This window comes from Salvia splendens, chromosome 12 (assembly GCF_004379255.2).
Source record: "Salvia splendens isolate huo1 chromosome 12, SspV2, whole genome shotgun sequence".
NCBI classification, from domain to species: Eukaryota; Viridiplantae; Streptophyta; class Magnoliopsida; order Lamiales; family Lamiaceae; genus Salvia; species Salvia splendens.
Genome location: NC_056043.1, coordinates 29,937,462 through 29,956,257, shown reverse-complemented (window position 1 = coordinate 29,956,257; position 18,796 = coordinate 29,937,462). Strand labels below are relative to the sequence as shown.

Sequence of the window (18,796 nt, the reverse complement as noted above, 5' to 3'; positions counted from 1 at the left end):
AATTGGGGTGGAAATAGAGAGAAATAGATGTGTGTTTGTGATTGAAATGAGTATGAAATAGGAGTATTTATAGAGTAAATAAATAAATAAAAAAAAACGGCTATAAAATTAACGGTCTCATTACCGTTAATAAAAAAAAATTTATTTTTTTTTTATTAAATTCGAATTTTTTTAAAAAAAAATGAATTATTGCGTCATCGGGACGAAGCCCACTCGCGGGGCAGCGAGTGGGCTTCACGCGTCGAATGGGAGTCCGCCACGTCGCCTCGGCGCGTGGCGGAACGTTTCGTTCCGCGTTCCGGAGGAACGAAACGCGGCACGGCATGGGAACGGTGGCGGCACGGAATGGCGACGGAACGCACGCTGCAACGCGTGCCGCCGCGAAACCGTTCCTCCGGAACGGCATAGGAACGGCGACGGCACCGCGTTGCGGATGCTCTAAGATTAAGATTGTGATCTCATTGGAAAACGAGGGCTAACGGTAATTTAATATTCACCTGATTTTAATTATAAACGTATAAAAAAAGTTAAACCCAATTCCTAACTTATTTGATATAGGAGTACTAATTACTAACTGATAAAATTATTATTTAAATTACAATTTTTAGATGCCTTCTAGTCAATCCCATAACTTATAGAAATAAATAATGCATTTCTCAATTGTTTCATACAATTAAATATTAATGAAATTTATTATTTAAATTATCATTTTTTATTGACTTATGGATAAATTTAGTATTGTTCTATATTATGGTGGATAAGTTTGAATTGCATGAGATAATTGAGAAATGTGTAAAGTATATAATTTAATTAATTACTTTTATAAGTCTTGGAATGGCCATCATCTAATCAAATATTGTGATTTATGACAATTTTCCTTTCTAATTTGATTTTATGGTGATTAATTAGCCCTCTATTTCACTGCAATAACAAATACAGTGTGTTTAGTTTTGACATTCCTTCTTACAGGAGTTATTATATCGTTGGGATGCTCTTGTCAAACTATTAAAAATATTATTGATGAAAAGAACTTTATAAATGTCAAGCATCAAAATATCAAACTAGATTCTCGCGTAATTAAGTTCGTAAGTAATGGTTATCATAATCGCAATAATTTATTAGGTCACTTTAATGTTACGATTTTGGTCACTATTGATGACAATGTTATTAACTTGATAAAATAATTTGGGCAGTTGATTTATCAGTAGTTAAAAGTAAAGCTATAGCATTGGTAATCAGTGACATAACATAAAAAGTGATACTTCCTCCTTCCATAAAATAAATTTCATCGATTATCACACTAAATGGGGTGATATGCATGGCTTTAGATCACCCGCAGCGCGTGCCGTTCCGCCGGAACGGTTTCCCCGCGGAACGCGTTGCGGCGCACCATTCCGCTCCCATTCCGTTCCCATTCCGTGCCGGGTGCCGACGGCACGTAACGCGGCACGGCTTGTGCCGCCACGCGCTGGGGCGACGTGGCGCTCCCCGCTTCGTGCGTGCTTCCCACTCGCCGGCCCGCGAGTGGGACACGTCAGCAGATGACGCAATAATTAATTTTTTTTAAAAAAAATTGATTTAAAAAAAAAATTAACGGTAATATTACCGTTTTTTAAACTTTTTTTAAATTTTGTTTATTTTTATTTTTATTTTCTTATTCTATAAATACACCTAATTTATTACATTTCACACACAACTACACATCTACTCTTCCTAAATCAACATCAATTCCTCTCCAATTTGCTATTTCAATCTCCTTCACAAAATGTCCGGCGACGGGAATTACGGCGGTGGCGGCTCCGGTGGGTGGGATCTCAACGCGTTCGGCGATTGGGAGACCATGTACTAATATGTTGATATTTGGCAGCTCGTCAAGGACGAGGAAAGGTGGGCCGGCGGTGTCCGCTCGAGCTCGGGCTCAACCTCAAAGCGCACGAAGCACACGGCGAGCGACAACTACTCGTCTGGTGACACCGGTGAGGCTAGCGAGGGTGAACCGCAGGTGTTTGGGGGTACGGGGGATCCAACGCCCGACGAATACGGGGGATCCAGCCGTGGGCGCCGTCGGCCGCAAGGGACGAAGGCGGCTAGAGCGAGGAAGGGCCGAGGCGAATCAAGCCAGTCGGCCTCGGGATCGGGCTCGCGGGGAGGCTCGGACACACTTATGGTGGCGTACATAACCGCCACAATGGCGGACACTTCCCGCTTCTCGTACGCCCAATTCACGGCCTGGTGGAACGGAATTGTGCATATGGCAGGACTACTTGGTCTTCCTCCTCCCCCTAAACCTCGACCGCCTCCGGAGGATGATTCGCCGGCAGAGTAGTTTTTTTATTTTCCCACGTTTAATTGTGTGTTTTTTATTTTGTGTTTTTTATTTTTTTAGGATTTTAATTGTGTGCTTTTTTTATTTTTTTTAAGTTTAAGTTGAATTTTTTTTTAATGTTGTGTGTTTTTAATAAAGTGTGTTTATTTTTTATTAAAGTTTGTTTATTTAAATTGAATTGGGTTGGAAATAAAAAAAAATGAAATTGAATGAATAGTAATTTAAGGAACGGTTAAGGAACGGTTAAGGAACGGAGGGTTGCAGGTTCCGTTTCTTAGTTAAGGAATGGAGTAAAAAAGTACAGTGGGGCCCTCAAATAGTGGTTTAAGGAACGACATAGGAACGGTATAGGAACAGCGTTGTGGATGGCCTTATTACTATAAATAAATACTCCATTTGTGACAATTTTTTTCGTGAACAACTATAGTTGATTTAAGATAAACAGAATATTTAAAATGTCAATATAAAATAAATTACTACTCCATTTGCTAAAAAAATATGGTTAACTTTCGTCATTGTTTATTTTTCAAACTTCAAATTTGAATCACAGTATATATTGATGTTGGATCCATTCACACACTATTTTATTAAACCCATGCAAACCATAATATTGACAGATTTTTGTGGAGAAAAAAGATTATTACTTCAAATGGCATAAAATGTTGAAAATGTCAATCTAAAATAAGTTATTTGGCAATACATACGCCTAAGTTTCCCCATATCGAACCAACTTGAAAATTTGAATCATAAAATACAATAATACATTAACGAGGGCTTTGTGATTTTAATTACCCAAAATCAACGAGGTCGTATCTCCATGTCATTTTGTACTCTCATATGTGATTTTGAGTGATTTTATTTTTATTGGAAAAATCAGAAAATGACAAAAAATAGTATATTTGCGTATAAATAACCCATATAAACTTGGTAATTTAAACTAAAAAAGATTTTGGATGAATACGGTATTAATCCAAATAGTACTATATACCTAATCGAAGTATATAGCACGTCATTTTTAAAAGACTAAACAAGTAGTACTACATTTTAAGTAAAACTGTGATGCATATCTGAATTACAGTATTAAAAAGGAACTAACTTGGAAATACTGTATGAAATATTGGCTAGGTAGACCACTTTTTTATTTAATAGATTATTATAAATTTCACAACTAATATACCTGAATTCACTAAACAACGTATTTAAAAAAAAATACTAGAAATTAATTTAAAACAATTGTTCAAGCCTTGAATAGCTTCAAATCAATCAGGTCATTTATCCTAGACTAATACTTAGGGTGGAGAATTATACCGAAGTATCAGAATACCGGACTTATCGTACCGAAAAAATATCAAAAATACCGATTTTTCGGTACGGTAACGGTATTAGATTTCCTATACCTCGGTATACCGGCATACCGAATCGTCGATATATACCAACGCTTCGGTATACTGTGGTATACCGGTATACCGATTGATTATTATATATATATATATATAGGGATGTATTTGTTTCCTTTTTTCATATTTTGTTCTATTGTTCTTTTCAATCTCGGTCATTCATTCTGAAGATCTAACGGCCCCAATTAATGCCAACTGATGTTAAATTAAATCATTTAAAAAAGCAAGAAGGCTATTTTAGGTACATGCGTTGGTGGTTGTTATGGAAAATCCCATGATTTTCTCTTCCAAAATCTCAGCGGTTATTCTCTATTGAGATCACGTTCAATCTGTGTTATCTTCCAAAAATTTATGCGTCTGCACTCCACAAATATCATTGCGTCTGAAGTTCATCGCTGGTTTTGGTTATTGAAGAAAACCGTTCGTTTATATATTGCAACAGTAGTTGTGCAGTCTATTGCAACCGTTCGTCGCTGATTTCTGGGTGTACCTCGTTGGTGTTTGTTATTAATTGAACAATGGAAGAAGGTACATATTGTTTATGTTCCAACACTATGTACTGCTACTTCTTCGCAGATTGCAGAATTGCTGGATTAGTCAATCGTATGTGATTTCTAGTTTTGTTAACAAAAATCACGCATACTATAGTAATTCTGTAGGTTCACTGCTCAATCGTATTTGTTTTTTTGGTGTTGTTAACAAAAGTTCACGACTTTCATTCATTGGTTGAAGGTTTAAGGAGCCTAAACCCTAGTTACTTTGGCTTAATTAATAAACTTAATGTACATAGTCTAGTATGTAATGTTTGTATAGAGTTATGTAATGCATAATTTGTGATGTATCATGTATGTTTTCACTGACCCGTTTAATTTAAGTGAATTCGTGTTTCGATGTCTGGTGCACGTTTCTTGTTTTCCCTAAGGGTTTAACAAGCCTAGGGGCCAGGGTGTAGTACATGCATGGCGCGTAGGTATATTTTTTAAACTGATATACATAATGTACATATTGTACAATATAATGGGTAGTTTAGTTTCTGTAATGCATTATTTGTGGTATGTAATGAACATTTATCCTGACCCGTTTAATTTAAGTTGTGTCGTGTGTCGTTGTTTGGCGCACGTTTCTTGTTTTCCCTAAGGGATTAACAAGCCTAGGGGCTAGGGTGTAATATGTTCTAAGTCTAAAAAAACGTTGTCCAAATACACGAGCTGCAGTAATTCGTCTGGGGTTGCACATTCATAGTTCGTACGTATTTTTTTTAACTGATATACATAAAGTATATTGTATAGTATAATGCGTAGTTTAGTTTTGCAATGCATTATTTGTGATATGTAATGAACATTTATCCTGGCCCGTTTAATTTAAGTTGTGCTGTGTTTCGATATTTGGCGCACGTTTCTTGTTTTCCCTAAGGGTTTAACAAGCCTAGGGGTTAGGGTGTAGTATGTTCTAAGTCTAAAAAACGTTGTCCAAATACACGAGCTGCAGTAATTCATCTGGGGTTGCACATGCATAGCGCGTAGGTATTTTTTTTAACTGATATACATAATGTACATATTGTATAGTATAATGTGTAGTTTAGTTTCTGTAATGCATTATTTGTGATATGTAATGAACATTTATCCTGACCCGTTTAATTTAAGTTGTGCCGTGTTTCGATGTTTGGCGCATGTTTCCAAGAACAGTCCAATGCTTAAAGAGATGGCGATGGAGAAAGAGACGCGGAAGGGCAAGAGACCAGCTTGGCTCAGTTTCGATAAAACACAACATCAATGATTTTTTTTTTGTCCTAGTCGTCCTGTTATTCGAATGAGTGTCATAGTATTCCTAGTGTCAACAGTTTGCACATCTTGTTATTGCATTAGTACACTGTTTTCGTTCATTATTGGTTTCTATATCTTCAATTACTCTATATATCTGGGAGATTAACTCAGTGAAGTACCAATGTGCCAATTGATACTTCATAATGCCTACAACATTCAAAATAATGACAACTACTTGATACATAATGCACAACCTCAATCAAATAATGCACATATGTATATTCCATTCACCACTTTTCCCACACCTGCCAGTAGACAGACACATAATGCAAAATACTTGACAAACAATGCATCCCAGAACATAAATAATGTAAATTTTTAATTGACTGATGCGCACATTGATAATTAACTGAGTTAATCTCCAATGTAAAAAAGAACTTAAAAAATTAAAACCAAACGGCGGATTATGACAAAAACAACAACTCACCCATACACACAATAATTCTAATAATGCCTTATACATTGCAAATAATGACAACTACTTGATACATAATACACAGCCTCAATCAACTAATGCGCACATTCATACTCCACCTAGTTAATCTCCCATGTAAAAAAAACACTTAAAAATGTAAAACCACACGCCTGATAATGACAAAAGCAGCAATTCACCCATATACACAATAATTATCATAATATACTATATTGCAAATAATGACAATTGCTTTATACATAATGCACAGCCTCAAACAAATAATGCACATACTATATTGCAGAATAATGGCAAATACTTGATTCATAATGCATAGTCCCAAAATCAGTTTCTTATAGCAAAACGCACATAACAAGTTGTTAAAAATATACCACGCCACAAGGTGGCTGCGTCCACTTTCCATCATGTGTCTACTAAAAACGTACAGTTTAAATAATCACTCCAGCTATCAATTAACCCATCAACCTCCATCACCCAAGCCGAAACTCTCACTCACTCCAGCCCATAATTCTCGACCCACTGTTCGAAGTTGAACTTGGCCGGTCTCTCTCTCCAATACCTCGTGGCTTTAGACTGGTTTGTGCCACCTCTGGTATTGTGCGCACAAGTAAGGAGCGTCTTTGCAAACTTGATTCTAAACATATCTAAGCTTTTTGTCCCTTTGCGCTCAGTCCGCACTCCCAATCCTTCTCCTTCTCCCCGAAGTACGTCTCCATATGGCGCATGACGTACACCCCCGTCTCCATTGTTACTACGTTGTTCCCCCATGGCATTGTCACCACATGGGTACTGCATTTTCGTACCAGCCCTGCCATTTTGGGTTCTTTGCACTTGGTAAGTGCATCGGCCATGAATTTTTTCTACAACAAATAGTAAAAGTGTGTAAGAAATCAGTATAATGACATCATCGACTGCTTCGTCGATGTCGAGTCGTACTTGCTTCTCTGATATGGAACCACCAACATAAAACATCAGAAATTTATTATTAAAAATAGAATAAAGCATGATATGAGTTTTATAATGCATAATACTAATGACAACATGCACTTATTCATTAAAATAATGCGCACTTAATTCACTCATATACATAATACTCTTCATAATGCATACTATACTGCAAATAATGACAACAACTTGATACATAATGCGCAACATAAATCGAATAATGCACATATTTATATTCCATTCAATAATTTTCCCACACCACCCAGCACGTAGGCAAATAATGCACAATACTTGCAAATAATGCAGCACAAAACATAAATAATGTAAATTTTTTGATAAACTAATAAACAACAATTCTCATAATGCATAATATATTGCAAATAATGACACTTATTTGCTATATAATGCACATCATCGGGCAAATAATGCACATAGGTATATTCCATTCACCACTTTTCCCACAATCCCCAGTATGCAGACACATAATGCAAAATACTTGGCAAATAATGCATCCCAAAACTTCAATAATGTAACTTTTTAATCAACAAATGCACACTTTAAATCTTCACTAAGTTAATTCACTCATATACACAATACCTCTCATAATGCATAATATACTGCAAATAATGACAATTACTTGCTATATAATGCACAGCCTCAATCAAATAATGCACATATGTATCTTCCATTCACCCATTTTCCTAGACCAGCAAGTAACCAGATACATAATGCAAAATACTTGACAAATAATGCATCCCAACACATCAATAATGTAAATTTTAGATTAACTAATACGCACAAACCAGTCATGCAATTACCCATCCATCCATTAACCAGATATGTGGATTAATGCACAATGCAAGCCAAATTGATGTCGAACTACTGATGCAATTATACACTCAATCAACTTGTGTGGTTACCTGCAGCTTGTGTAAGTTGAGAGCGCGACGGGCGACCTCGTTTAGTCATTGTAAATCTGTCATAACAACAAGAAATAAGATACCCGAATCCATCATTTTAAGCCCTAAAAATGTCTGTTGTCAGATTCAGAGAAAACCCTGACCAAAACGACTACCAATTTTTTAATTTCGAAAGTCGCAACCAAGTCGCTGTTCAAATCATGGATTTTCGTGTCTAAAAATTGATGAAATCGACTTCTAGTCGGGCTTTTTCAAACATACCTTGTCGACTCGGTGAACACGACGGCACCGGTGGTGGCGGTTAGGGTTCGATGTTTTGTGGAGGGTGGGTGACGGGATCTAGAAGAGTGATGGTAAATTTTGCGTCGGCTTCGGGAGGAGAAAACGACGACTGTTGATGGTAGTGGCGGCTAGGGTTTGATGTTTATTGGAAGATGGGGAGAGGGAAAGGCGGAAGAGTGGAGAGGAAGTTAGAGCGTCTGGAATGAGAGAGAATTAGTCGATGGAAGGGTTGATCAATAGCTTGCTTATATTTCGGACCTTCCATATTCTGGCGGTTTCATTTTTGGTGTCTTTACTAATTTACCCTTATAATGCACAGAATCCTCTTTATAATGCAACACGGGTTTAAAAAACAAGAGTCCATCCGGACCCTTGATGAATCAGATCTAGCATCCAGATTTAGAAGAATATTGAATCTAAGGGATGAATAGGAGAATAAGGCCTCCCTATATATATATATATATGGGTGATGTATTCATTTTCAAAATGTAAAACACTTGTTATCTATTGGATCTTGTGATCTAACGGTTAGATTAATATCATGTGTCATCTAATAAAGTAGATTATTAGTCTAATAATGTAACTTAACTAATAATGTACTATTTTAGTAAAATAATGTAGCATTTTAGTGTAATAATGTAGCATTTTAGTCTAATATGTAGGTTATCACAACCATCAAATCCAATGATCCAAGGGTTGTGATATATTTGATGCTTAACACTAAGGAGGTAGTAGGACCTTAACGTTCTCCATATATATTTATGTTATATTTATACTAAAATTTAAAAAGAATGACGGTATGAACAAGATTTGATTGTGGTTAAGTTTAATTGTTTTGGACTATTTAAAGTAGTAGAACACTAGGATTGTTTTTTTGAATATTTTGGGTATAATAGATTTTTTTCCGGTATAACGGTATGTCGTACAACATTTCGGTATACCGCAAAAGTACGGTATACCGAAAACACGGTATGGTAACGGTATCAAAAACTACCTTACCGAATTTCCGATATACCGAACTCTGGTATACCGAAAAATTTGGTACGGTATCGGTATGGTGTTTTGTCATACCGGAACTTTCGGTACGGTATACAGTATGACACTCATAGTACGGTATACCATACCGAACCACCCCTACTAATACTCATCTTTCGAACCCTAAACCAAAATATTTGTAAATTTTATGCAGGACTCGTTTAGAGGGAAATAGCGGTGAGCAATCGATATATTACAATTCTATAAGCATCTAAATTTTTTACCATGTCATCATAAAAATGTGGTTCATGCCTTACGCATACAAATTGATACGAAAATATAGTTTGAGAGTAAATTGAGTAGACTGCCATACACAGCTGCCAAAAGATAAATGTAACAATGTCAAGGCAATCAAAAGCAAGCCCAAACACTTGAAATGCCATAAATTCTTTGTAGAAACTTGCAAGCTTCAACAAAATCAGAGGTATAGCTAGAGTAAAGTAATAATAGAAGAAGAAACTACTCCTATTATGCAACAACAGCTACAACCACACGAATACAGCCAAATAAACAATCTGTAGAGAGTATTACGAGACAAACCAATGATGGTGCATTTTCCACGCAGGAATTGTAGCAAGAAGAAAGGTCGTTCTCCTTTGTACACCGGGGAAAAGAATGCAGGTCGTTTGGCGATTAGAAGTCAGTTGGTGGTTTCAACCGTATAAGTCGCTTCATTCTGTCTTTGTCCGTGTTCTCCAACAGACCCTTCAGGAAAGGAAAGTATGTTCATTGCACCATTTGTTTGCTGTTGCTCTTAATTTCAAAACTACGTGAATATTTGCAACACAGATCAAAGAATATATGAAGATTCACTTGCTGATAATTTTCAGTTCATAACTGTTGGATAAATTGGGAAAATTCCCGAGCCGTTTACAGGCAGTACTCTAACTATTACAACCGAAAAGCAATACAAATACAACTGAAACGGAAATTGCAACGAAAATAGAAAATTACAGTACTAACTATAAGTCGAGTCGAGGAAAGCCCTCTTTCCGCAAGACAAATTACGCCTCGGCTAGTGCTCACGGATTGGCGTAGTGTCCCCAAAGATAAAACGACTTCGTCCTAAAGAGTAGAAGCACCTCAAACTCTCTAGGCACCGGCGAACTTTCGGAGTTTCGAGAATTGAGGAGACTATGCTCCTAAATGGCTAAATGAGAGAACTAGTTTAGAGAATTGTGATCTTGATCTTGTTATGATCTCTCCTTCAACCCCCACACATATATATAGGCTTAGGAAAGATAAGTGGTGATCATTTTTTATTTTGCTACTTAAGAGATAGTTATCAAATTGATAACTAAGTTGGTTATCAAATTGACAACTAAGTACTTAAGAAGCTTCTAACTTAATCAACTTGATAACTAAGTAGTTATCAAATTGATAATTCCAACAATCCCCCACATTGGTTAGAGCTTCACAAGCTCAAACCAACATCTTAGTCACACCTCTATCGGAGGAATGAATATGAATGTATGCAGACGCTAGCCTCAATTCTCAAGAAATAATATTGCATTTGAAATGGTAGCTTGGGGCTTTGAACCTTCCATAGTCAATACGATCGGGCATACTGGCGGCCTGGTGGACGTGATGCCTTGAACCATTCCTCCTTGGTGTATACCGAGACAATAGTATTGACACAATCTTGTTTACAAACCCGTCAGTTCTCACGTTTGTGTCCTTTTCTGGCCATGGAACACCACTTTGGATTCATAAGTGATTTTACACATTTTGAAGCGGCCCTCACTTCTCACTTACATAGGTGATTCTTTCTCGAGTATCCTGCTATACTCTACCTCCTAGAGGTTTCCAATAATCATTAAAAGTCAAAGACTTAACCTCTTATCACGTGCAGGTTACAACACTCAATGCTTTCTAAGGAATGGGCGAAGACTAAGTTCTTCTGAGTGTTACGACTAGATTCGTATAGCTTCGTTTTCCCATTGAACCAAGCCCATGGGATTTCCAATCGTATGGTTGGGTTACCACTATAATAATCTTTTAGATGTGGTTTTCAACCCCATTCCTTCTAGCAGCTTAAGCATTTGATCACGACATAACCCTTTGGTTAATGGATCCGCTAGGTTATCTTTTGACTTTACATAATCAACTGAGATAACACCACTCGTGATCAATTGCCTCACGGTATTGTGCCTTCGACGTATATGTCGAGACTTTCCGTTATACAAACTATTATGTGCTCTCCCTATAGCCGCTTGGCTATCACAGTGTATCACTACTGTGGGCACTGGCTTCTTCCAACATGGGATGCCTTCTAGGAAGTTTCTAAGCCACTCGGCTTCTTCCCCTGCTTTATCTAGAGCGATAAATTCAGATTCCATGGTGGATCGAGCTATACAGGTTTGTTTCGTTGACTTCCACGAAACAGCTCCACCCCCCACAGTGAACACATACCCACTTGTCGAAAATGAGTCTTTTGAATCAGAAATCCAATTTGCATCACAGTACCCTTCAAGTACTTGGGGATATCTGGTGTAACGCAGCCCAAAGTTGAGAGTATACTTCAAGTATCTCAAAACTCTACGAAGAGCTTTCCAATGTTCGTTACTTGGATTGCTCGTAAATCGGCTCAACTTGTTCACTGGACATGCAAGATCAGGTCGGGTGCAGTTTGTGATAAACATCAAACTCCCTATGATCCTTGCATATTCTTCTTGAGCAATAGGCTCACCCGTGTGCACGCTCAAATGCACATTAGGGTCCAATGGAGTCTTAGCTGGCTCACAATCAAATGAGCGGAACTTCTTGAGCACTTTCTCAGCGTAGTGAGATTGTGTCAAAGTAATTGCCTCGTGATCTCTTACAATCTTGATTCCAAGAATCACATCAGCTAGACTCATATCTTTCATGTCGAAATTTCTTTTCAACATATTTTTCGTCTCGTTGATAATGCGATTATTACTGCCCATAATCAACATATCGTCTACATAAAGACACACAATAATAAACCCATTATCTGTGTTTTTAATATAAACACACTTATCACACTCGTTGATAGTAAATCCATTTGACAACATCACTTTGTCAAACTTCAAGTGCCATTGCAATGGCGCTTGCTTTAATCCATATAGAGACCTCACTAGTTTGCATACCTTCCTTTCTTGGCCAGGTACAACAAACCCTTCAGGTTGCTCCATATATATCTCTTCTTCCAATTCACCGTTCAGAAATGCAGTTTTCACTTCCATTTGATGAATCTCAAGATTGTGCAATGAAGCAATCGCAAGAAGCATCCGAATAGAAGTGATTCTCGTAACCGGTGAATAGGTATCAAAGAAGTCATATCCTTCTTTCTGCTTAAAGCCTTTCACGACTAAACGAGCTTTGCACTTATCAATAGTACCATCAGCTTTATATTTCCTTCTCAGGATCCACTTGCACCCTAAAGGCTTACAACCTTCTGGCAAGTCCACTAACACCCATGTGTTATTTCTCATAATTGATTCAATTTCACTATTGATCGCTTCTAGCCAGAATGGTGCATCTGGGCCAGACAGAGCTTCTGCTAGTGACTTTGGCTCATCGTCCAACATAAAAGTAATAAAGTCGGGGCCAAAGGTCTTTGCAACTCTCGCTCTTTTGCTACGTCTTGGTTCTTCATTCTCAGTACTTGGATTCGTCCTTTCCAGAGAATGAGAACTAGTAGCTTCTTCCACCATTCTTTCACTAGAACGGTCCTCTTGCTTCTTACAAGGATAAACATTCTCAAAGAATATAGCATTCCTTGATTCCATGGTCGTTCCTTCAGCTATGTCAGGCACAACCGACTTATGGACCAAGAAACGATAGGCGTAGCTATTGAGTGCGTAACCAATAAAGATACAATCGACAGTTTTGGGGCCAATTGCAACTTGTTTTGGAAGAGGCACTTCAACCTTCGCTAAACATCCCCAGACTTTGAGGTATGAATACGATGGTTTCTTTCCTTTCCACAACTCGTAAGGAGTCACATCTCTACCTTTAAGTGGAATTTTATTCAAGATATAATTTGATGTTAACACAGCATCCCCCCACATGTTCTGGGGTAACCCTGAATTAATCAAGAGAGCATTCATCATCTCTTTCAATGTTCGATTTTTGCGTTCAGCAACGCCATTCGACTGGGGAGAATAAGGAGCCGTAGTTTGGTGAATTATACCACTCGCATGACATAATTCTGCAAACGGGGCTACATATTCGCCACCTCTATCACTTCGAACACACTTAATTTGACAACTAAGTTGATTTTCGGCTTCATTTTTGAAGTCTTTAAACGCTTCAATTGCCTTATCTTTACCTCTTAACAGATAAAGGTAACAATACCTTGTGCAATCATCAATAAATGTGATAAAATATTTTTTACCACCTCTAGTTTGCACAACTTTCAAATCGCATACATCAGTATGGATCAACTCTAGAGGTTTCGTGCTCCGCTCTACCGAGTGAAACGGCAGCTTAGTCATTTTAGCTTCAACACACACCTCACATCTTTCAAGTGAGTTGAATTTGTTGACTTTTAGTAAATCGAGATTCACTAATCTTTTTATAGCATTTAAATTTACATGTCCCAATCTACAATGCCATAAATCGGAGCACTCAAGCAAGTAAGAAGATGCATCATTTTCATTACTTGATAATTTCAGAGTGCGGCGCACAACCGTTACATTTAGTTTGAACAAACCATTGGAAAGATAACCTTTTCCAAGGAAAGTACCAAACTTAGTCAATACAAACTTGTCAGACATAAAAACTAACTTGAAACCATGACTAACAAGTAGGCTACCCGAAACCAGGTTCTTCCGGATGTCTGGGACATGCAGCACATCCTTCAGTTTCAGCTCATGACCAGACGTCATCTTGAGCTTCACTTCTCCCAAGCCGATAGCTTCAGATGAGTTTTGGTTGCCCATGTGAAGCTTCTTCCCTTCGACTTGTTTGTATGTTGAAAACTGATTTCGATATGAGCAGAAATGTACAGTCGCTCCAGTGTCGATAAACCAAGACTTTGGGTTATCTACATGGTTCACTTCAGAGACCACGGCCGCCAAGTCATCCTCATCGAAGTTCTTCTCGACCAGGTTCAGATCTTTCTTGGCTTTCTTTTTCTTGGGTTTTCGGCAGTCCTTCGCCATATGACCCGATTTGTCACAGTTATAGCAGTTGCCTTCAAACTTTCGGGCAACTGCCTTCCCTTTCCCTTTATCTTTCTCATTCGGGCGGGGACGTTTTGAGGATCTTCCTCGCTCTATCAGATTTGCCTTTGACTCTTCCGAGCTTCCTGGCTTCTGATGATAGCGCCTGTTGTCCTCTTCGACACGAAGACGAACAATCAGGTCTTCAGGCTTCATCTCCTTCCGTTTGTGCTTCAGATAATTTTTAAAATCTGTCCAGCACGGAGGAAGTTTCTCAATCATTGCCGCAACAATGAACTGATCTGGTAAGACCATTCCTTCAGCGTGGACATCATGGATTATGATTTGCAGCTCTTCGGTGCGCCACCACTGAACGAGAGTCCACCATCTTGTAGTCCAAAATTTTTGCAACTACATACTTTTTTGTACCGGCGTCCTCGACGCGGTACTTCTTGTCAAGAGCCTCCCACAATTCTTTTGAGGTCTTAGTCCCTGCGAAGATAGAATAAAGACTATCCTCTAAGCAGTTCAGGACGTAATTCTTGCACAAGAAATCGCCTTGATGCCAAGCATCATAGGCATTTCGGACATGGAAGTCCGTCTCTTCCTCAGATACGACTGGCGCATCTTCCGTGAGGAAGTTGGCAACACCTAACGTAGTTAGGTAGAACAACATCTTTTGTTGCCAACGTTTAAATTCAGAGCCCTTACATTTCTCTGGCTTATCGGCCTGAGGCATCACCCTCGAGGTCGAAACAGGTGTCAACACCGATGTTTTGGCAGCAGAAAAAGTAGATCCATTTTGTTGGTGTTCGTTTCCTCCAGCTCCATGGTTTCCGTCCATCGTAACTTCGGCCGACATCACCTAGAGTACGACTAATTTGTCTTGCGACTGTTGGATAAATTGGGAAAATTCCCGAGCCGTTTACAGGCAGTACTCTAACTATTACAACCGAAAAGCAATACAAATACAACTGAAACGGAAATTACAACGAAAATAGAAAATTACAGTACTAACTATAAGTCGAGTCGAGGAAAGCCCTCTTTCCGCAAGACAAATTACGCCTCGGCTAGTGCTCACGGATTGACGTAGTGTCCCCAAAGATAAAACGACTTCGTCCTAGAGAGTAGAGCACCTCAAACTCTCTAGGCACCGGCGAACTTTCGGAGTTTCAAGAATTGAGGAGACTATGCTCCTAAATGGCTAAATGAGAGAACTAGTTTAGAGAATTGTGATCTTGATCTTGTTATGATCTCTCCTTCAACCCCCACACACATATATAGGCTTAGGAAAAATAAGTGGTGATCATTTTTTATTTTACTACTTAAGAGATAGTTATCAAATTGATAACTAAGTTGGTTATCAAATTGACAACTAAGTACTTAAGAAGCTTCTAACTTAATCAACTTGATAACTAAGTAGTTATCAAATTGATAATTCCAACAATAACTTGGTAAAATAAAAATATGTATGGTACACAAATAGTTAGATGTCATACGCTCATAGCTATCTTAATAGGTGGAACCTCATAAAAGATCTAAACAATACTCATAGTTAGATATCAAGGCTTCAATAAAGATTTTTTAAAAAAAAAAATTGCTACAAAAGTACTACGTAGGTAACTGACAATAGTCCAGCATATAAATTTCCAAATAATTCTATTAGGCCATCCACAATAGGAATAGCCCAGCAATAGCCCAGCCATAGCCCAGCCACTGCCACATCATAAATAGCCCAGCCATAGCCCAGCCACTGCCACATCATAAATAGCCCAGCCACATCAATAGCCATATCACTAATAACAATTATATAAAATGACATAATTAACAATCACACAATATACGAAATTTAATTTACGAGACATATACGGGAAAAGTTTAATAATACTATTAAAATTTTAAAAAGTACAATAATTTAAAAAAAGTACATTAATTTAAAAAAAAATACATTAATAAAAAAGAGTGACAATTCACTCCTCGTTAAAACAAGTGGTGCGAATGAAAATGACGAGCAAAGCGCGTATATATAGTGTTTCGGAAAAAAAAAATTAATTTTCGCGCTGGGCGGTGCGCTGGGCGATCCGGGAACTGCAATAGCGCCGAAAGGACCGCCCAGCCGACCGCCCAGCGCCACGCCACCGCCCAGCGCTGCGCGGTTTCTCTCTCCAGTCAGCGGCTGGGCGGCTGCAATAGACCGCCCAGCGAACCGCCCAGCGCCGGCGCTCGGCTGGGCGGTCGCTGGGCGGTTATTGTGGATGGTCTTATAAAGGAACCAATATACTCAGGTAACAAATGGTTGTAAACGAGAAAAAGGTAAATTCGCCTCACCTTCCAGACAATCTCATCCAGGCACAAGCATATTTTACCATATTTGTCAAGGAAAAGGCGTTCAGTTGGAGGCTTTCCACATACGTCCTTCAGGGCTGACGTTATAACAAAGATAGCTTCTGACACTGGAAGAAGAAAAAATACCATGTCAAGATAGAATTACCAAGAAATGGATATACCTGACACACTGAAAACTCTATGTGGTGGGATGCATTGGACCGAGAGTCATGAAACATACAAGAGAGTAGATGCAGATATGTTTATTGGAATTGTTTAGTTAGGGCATATTTATCATAAAATAAGGAGAATGGTGCATCTGTAGTGTTCTGTAGAGAATTCCATGCCACTTGATAGAACATTCATTGTGTATAACCTTGCCTAGCTGAGTGAATTACTTACAGGCAAGTTCGTCGTATTCATCCTTGCCAACAGCGAATATACTGACATCACCAAGCACTGTGTATACAATATACACAGACCTGTATAACAGTACACTTGGAGATGATACAAATAGAAAAATAGTTGTAATATCCAAGTAACGCATTCTTAATTGCACATTGTCTCTTACTTAAATTACAAAAGCAACAGGATGTGGACTAAAACAGATACTTATTCAGCTGATGGAAGTAGGCCATCCATCCTTTCCACAAAAAAACTTCACTATCTAACTAATCATCTTCAATAGTTAAATTAGATAATAACTAATCCAACATAAGTCCAAACAAACATTTTTTCTATAATCGTAGCTAAAAAGTCTTCAGTTGAATTTTGGAGGGGAAATGAAGCACAATATAATTACGAGAGCGATAAAACTAAAAAAAATGTTAGCATATGGACATCATTTTCCTTCTCTGCAACAACAAAACCAGAACTTCAGGTTTGTTATTCGCCATGTGATGTTTTTCATAAAACAATAAACTAAACACTGAGCCAATGCATGAATGTTTACAGAAATATTGCCGGTAGCTGCTTTCAGGAACACGAGATACAAATTCAGGTCCAAGCCAACTAAAAAAAGTACATTAGTGATTAGAAGTGCAGGTAAAAAATCAACAACATTTTTAGCATTTAAGTTAATCTCTGATGTAAAGTTTGATAATAAATCCTAGCAGATGCACAAGTCACAACCACAAAATACACTGTGCACGACGGGGTAAAGTTCACATGAAAAATGATAAAGAAGATAAAAATCATACATACTTGTGATTAGCAACTAGGAGCTCCTCATTCTTGACTCCTCTAAGATTATCCACTCCCAGTTTCACTAAGAAAGATCTCCAATGTAAACGTTCCTCTGCTGGAACACCGTTAAAACTACATCATCCAGCGACAAAATAAAGCCATCAAAAAACAAAGAGCAACAATAAAAACTATGAACCTTTAGTGATGAAAAACTTTTACTAAAAAAGAAGTACAAACTAAAACCATTTTCTTAAATTTCTTGTGCTTAAAGCATACACATGAAAGTTGTATTGATTCTTAAAAAAATGCCAAAAACTGATCAAGTAAAGGTCAAGTCTGAAAACATTTACAAGTTTTAGCTAATTCAGGATTATCTTTAGTCTACAACATTCCTTAACTCAAGCAACTTGCTGACTAAAATAAATCCACTAAAAATTTTAAAATCAGAAAAGTGAACTAAAAGAAGATGAATTTATAGAGAAGCCATATCAACATTCAACAAACAGAAAATACGACTGAAAATAAGTATCCAGTCTCCAGATTATAGGTTTTTGTACCGTTCGACAAGAACATTGCCTTCTGAATTTGCGATCAGGACGGCGAGCAACATTTTCTTCTCTGCTGGTAGCCGATCAAGCTGCAATTTCGTACTTTTCTACCAGAAAATGTACGATCAAATGATTAATTTAAAATTACCATGAATAAAAAATACTCCGTATTAATAATACGCATCTGAGTTCATAGTAACATCTATAGTTCTAAATTCTGCTTGTCAATGAACTTGCAATTTGATTGCTTACCGCAGCACCTAATAAAAAAAAGCAATGCAAGTCGGGAATTACCGCATGGTCTCGAAATTTGTGAACAACTCGATTTTGTGCGTGAGAAGATGAATATAGTAGCACGAGGGATTGCTGATTAGTGGTTATGGAGATGGGAGGGGGCCAAGATGAAACGGGATCCCAGCGTATCAATGGGGCTTGTAGTTCGGGAACT

General features: G+C 37.9%; 1 protein-coding gene across 8 annotated transcripts; it reads right to left on the bottom strand.

Annotated features, from left to right (window-relative positions):
• Positions 1 to 9,471: 9,471 nt before the first annotated feature.
• On the bottom strand, positions 9,472 to 18,783 carry LOC121758307 (TSET complex member tstD-like). Of its 8 annotated transcripts, none has more exons than XM_042153725.1 (6): positions 18,643 to 18,776; positions 18,358 to 18,450; positions 17,819 to 17,932; positions 17,018 to 17,097; positions 16,619 to 16,743; positions 9,472 to 9,866 (listed from the first exon to the last, which is right to left on the bottom strand). In XM_042153725.1, exons 1-6 carry the CDS (start codon positions 18,645 to 18,647, stop codon positions 9,795 to 9,797), a joined length of 489 nt encoding a protein of 162 aa, XP_042009659.1. In that variant the 5' UTR covers positions 18,648 to 18,776; the 3' UTR covers positions 9,472 to 9,794. The 8 variants fall into 8 exon arrangements, with proteins under 8 accessions (XP_042009659.1, XP_042009656.1, XP_042009660.1 ...); XM_042153722.1 differs by lacking the exon at positions 9,472 to 9,866 and adding an exon at positions 15,843 to 16,043; XM_042153726.1 differs by lacking the exon at positions 9,472 to 9,866 and having other exon boundaries at positions 16,454 to 16,743; positions 17,819 to 17,912; positions 18,358 to 18,455; positions 18,643 to 18,783.
• Positions 18,784 to 18,796: the final 13 nt, after the last annotated feature.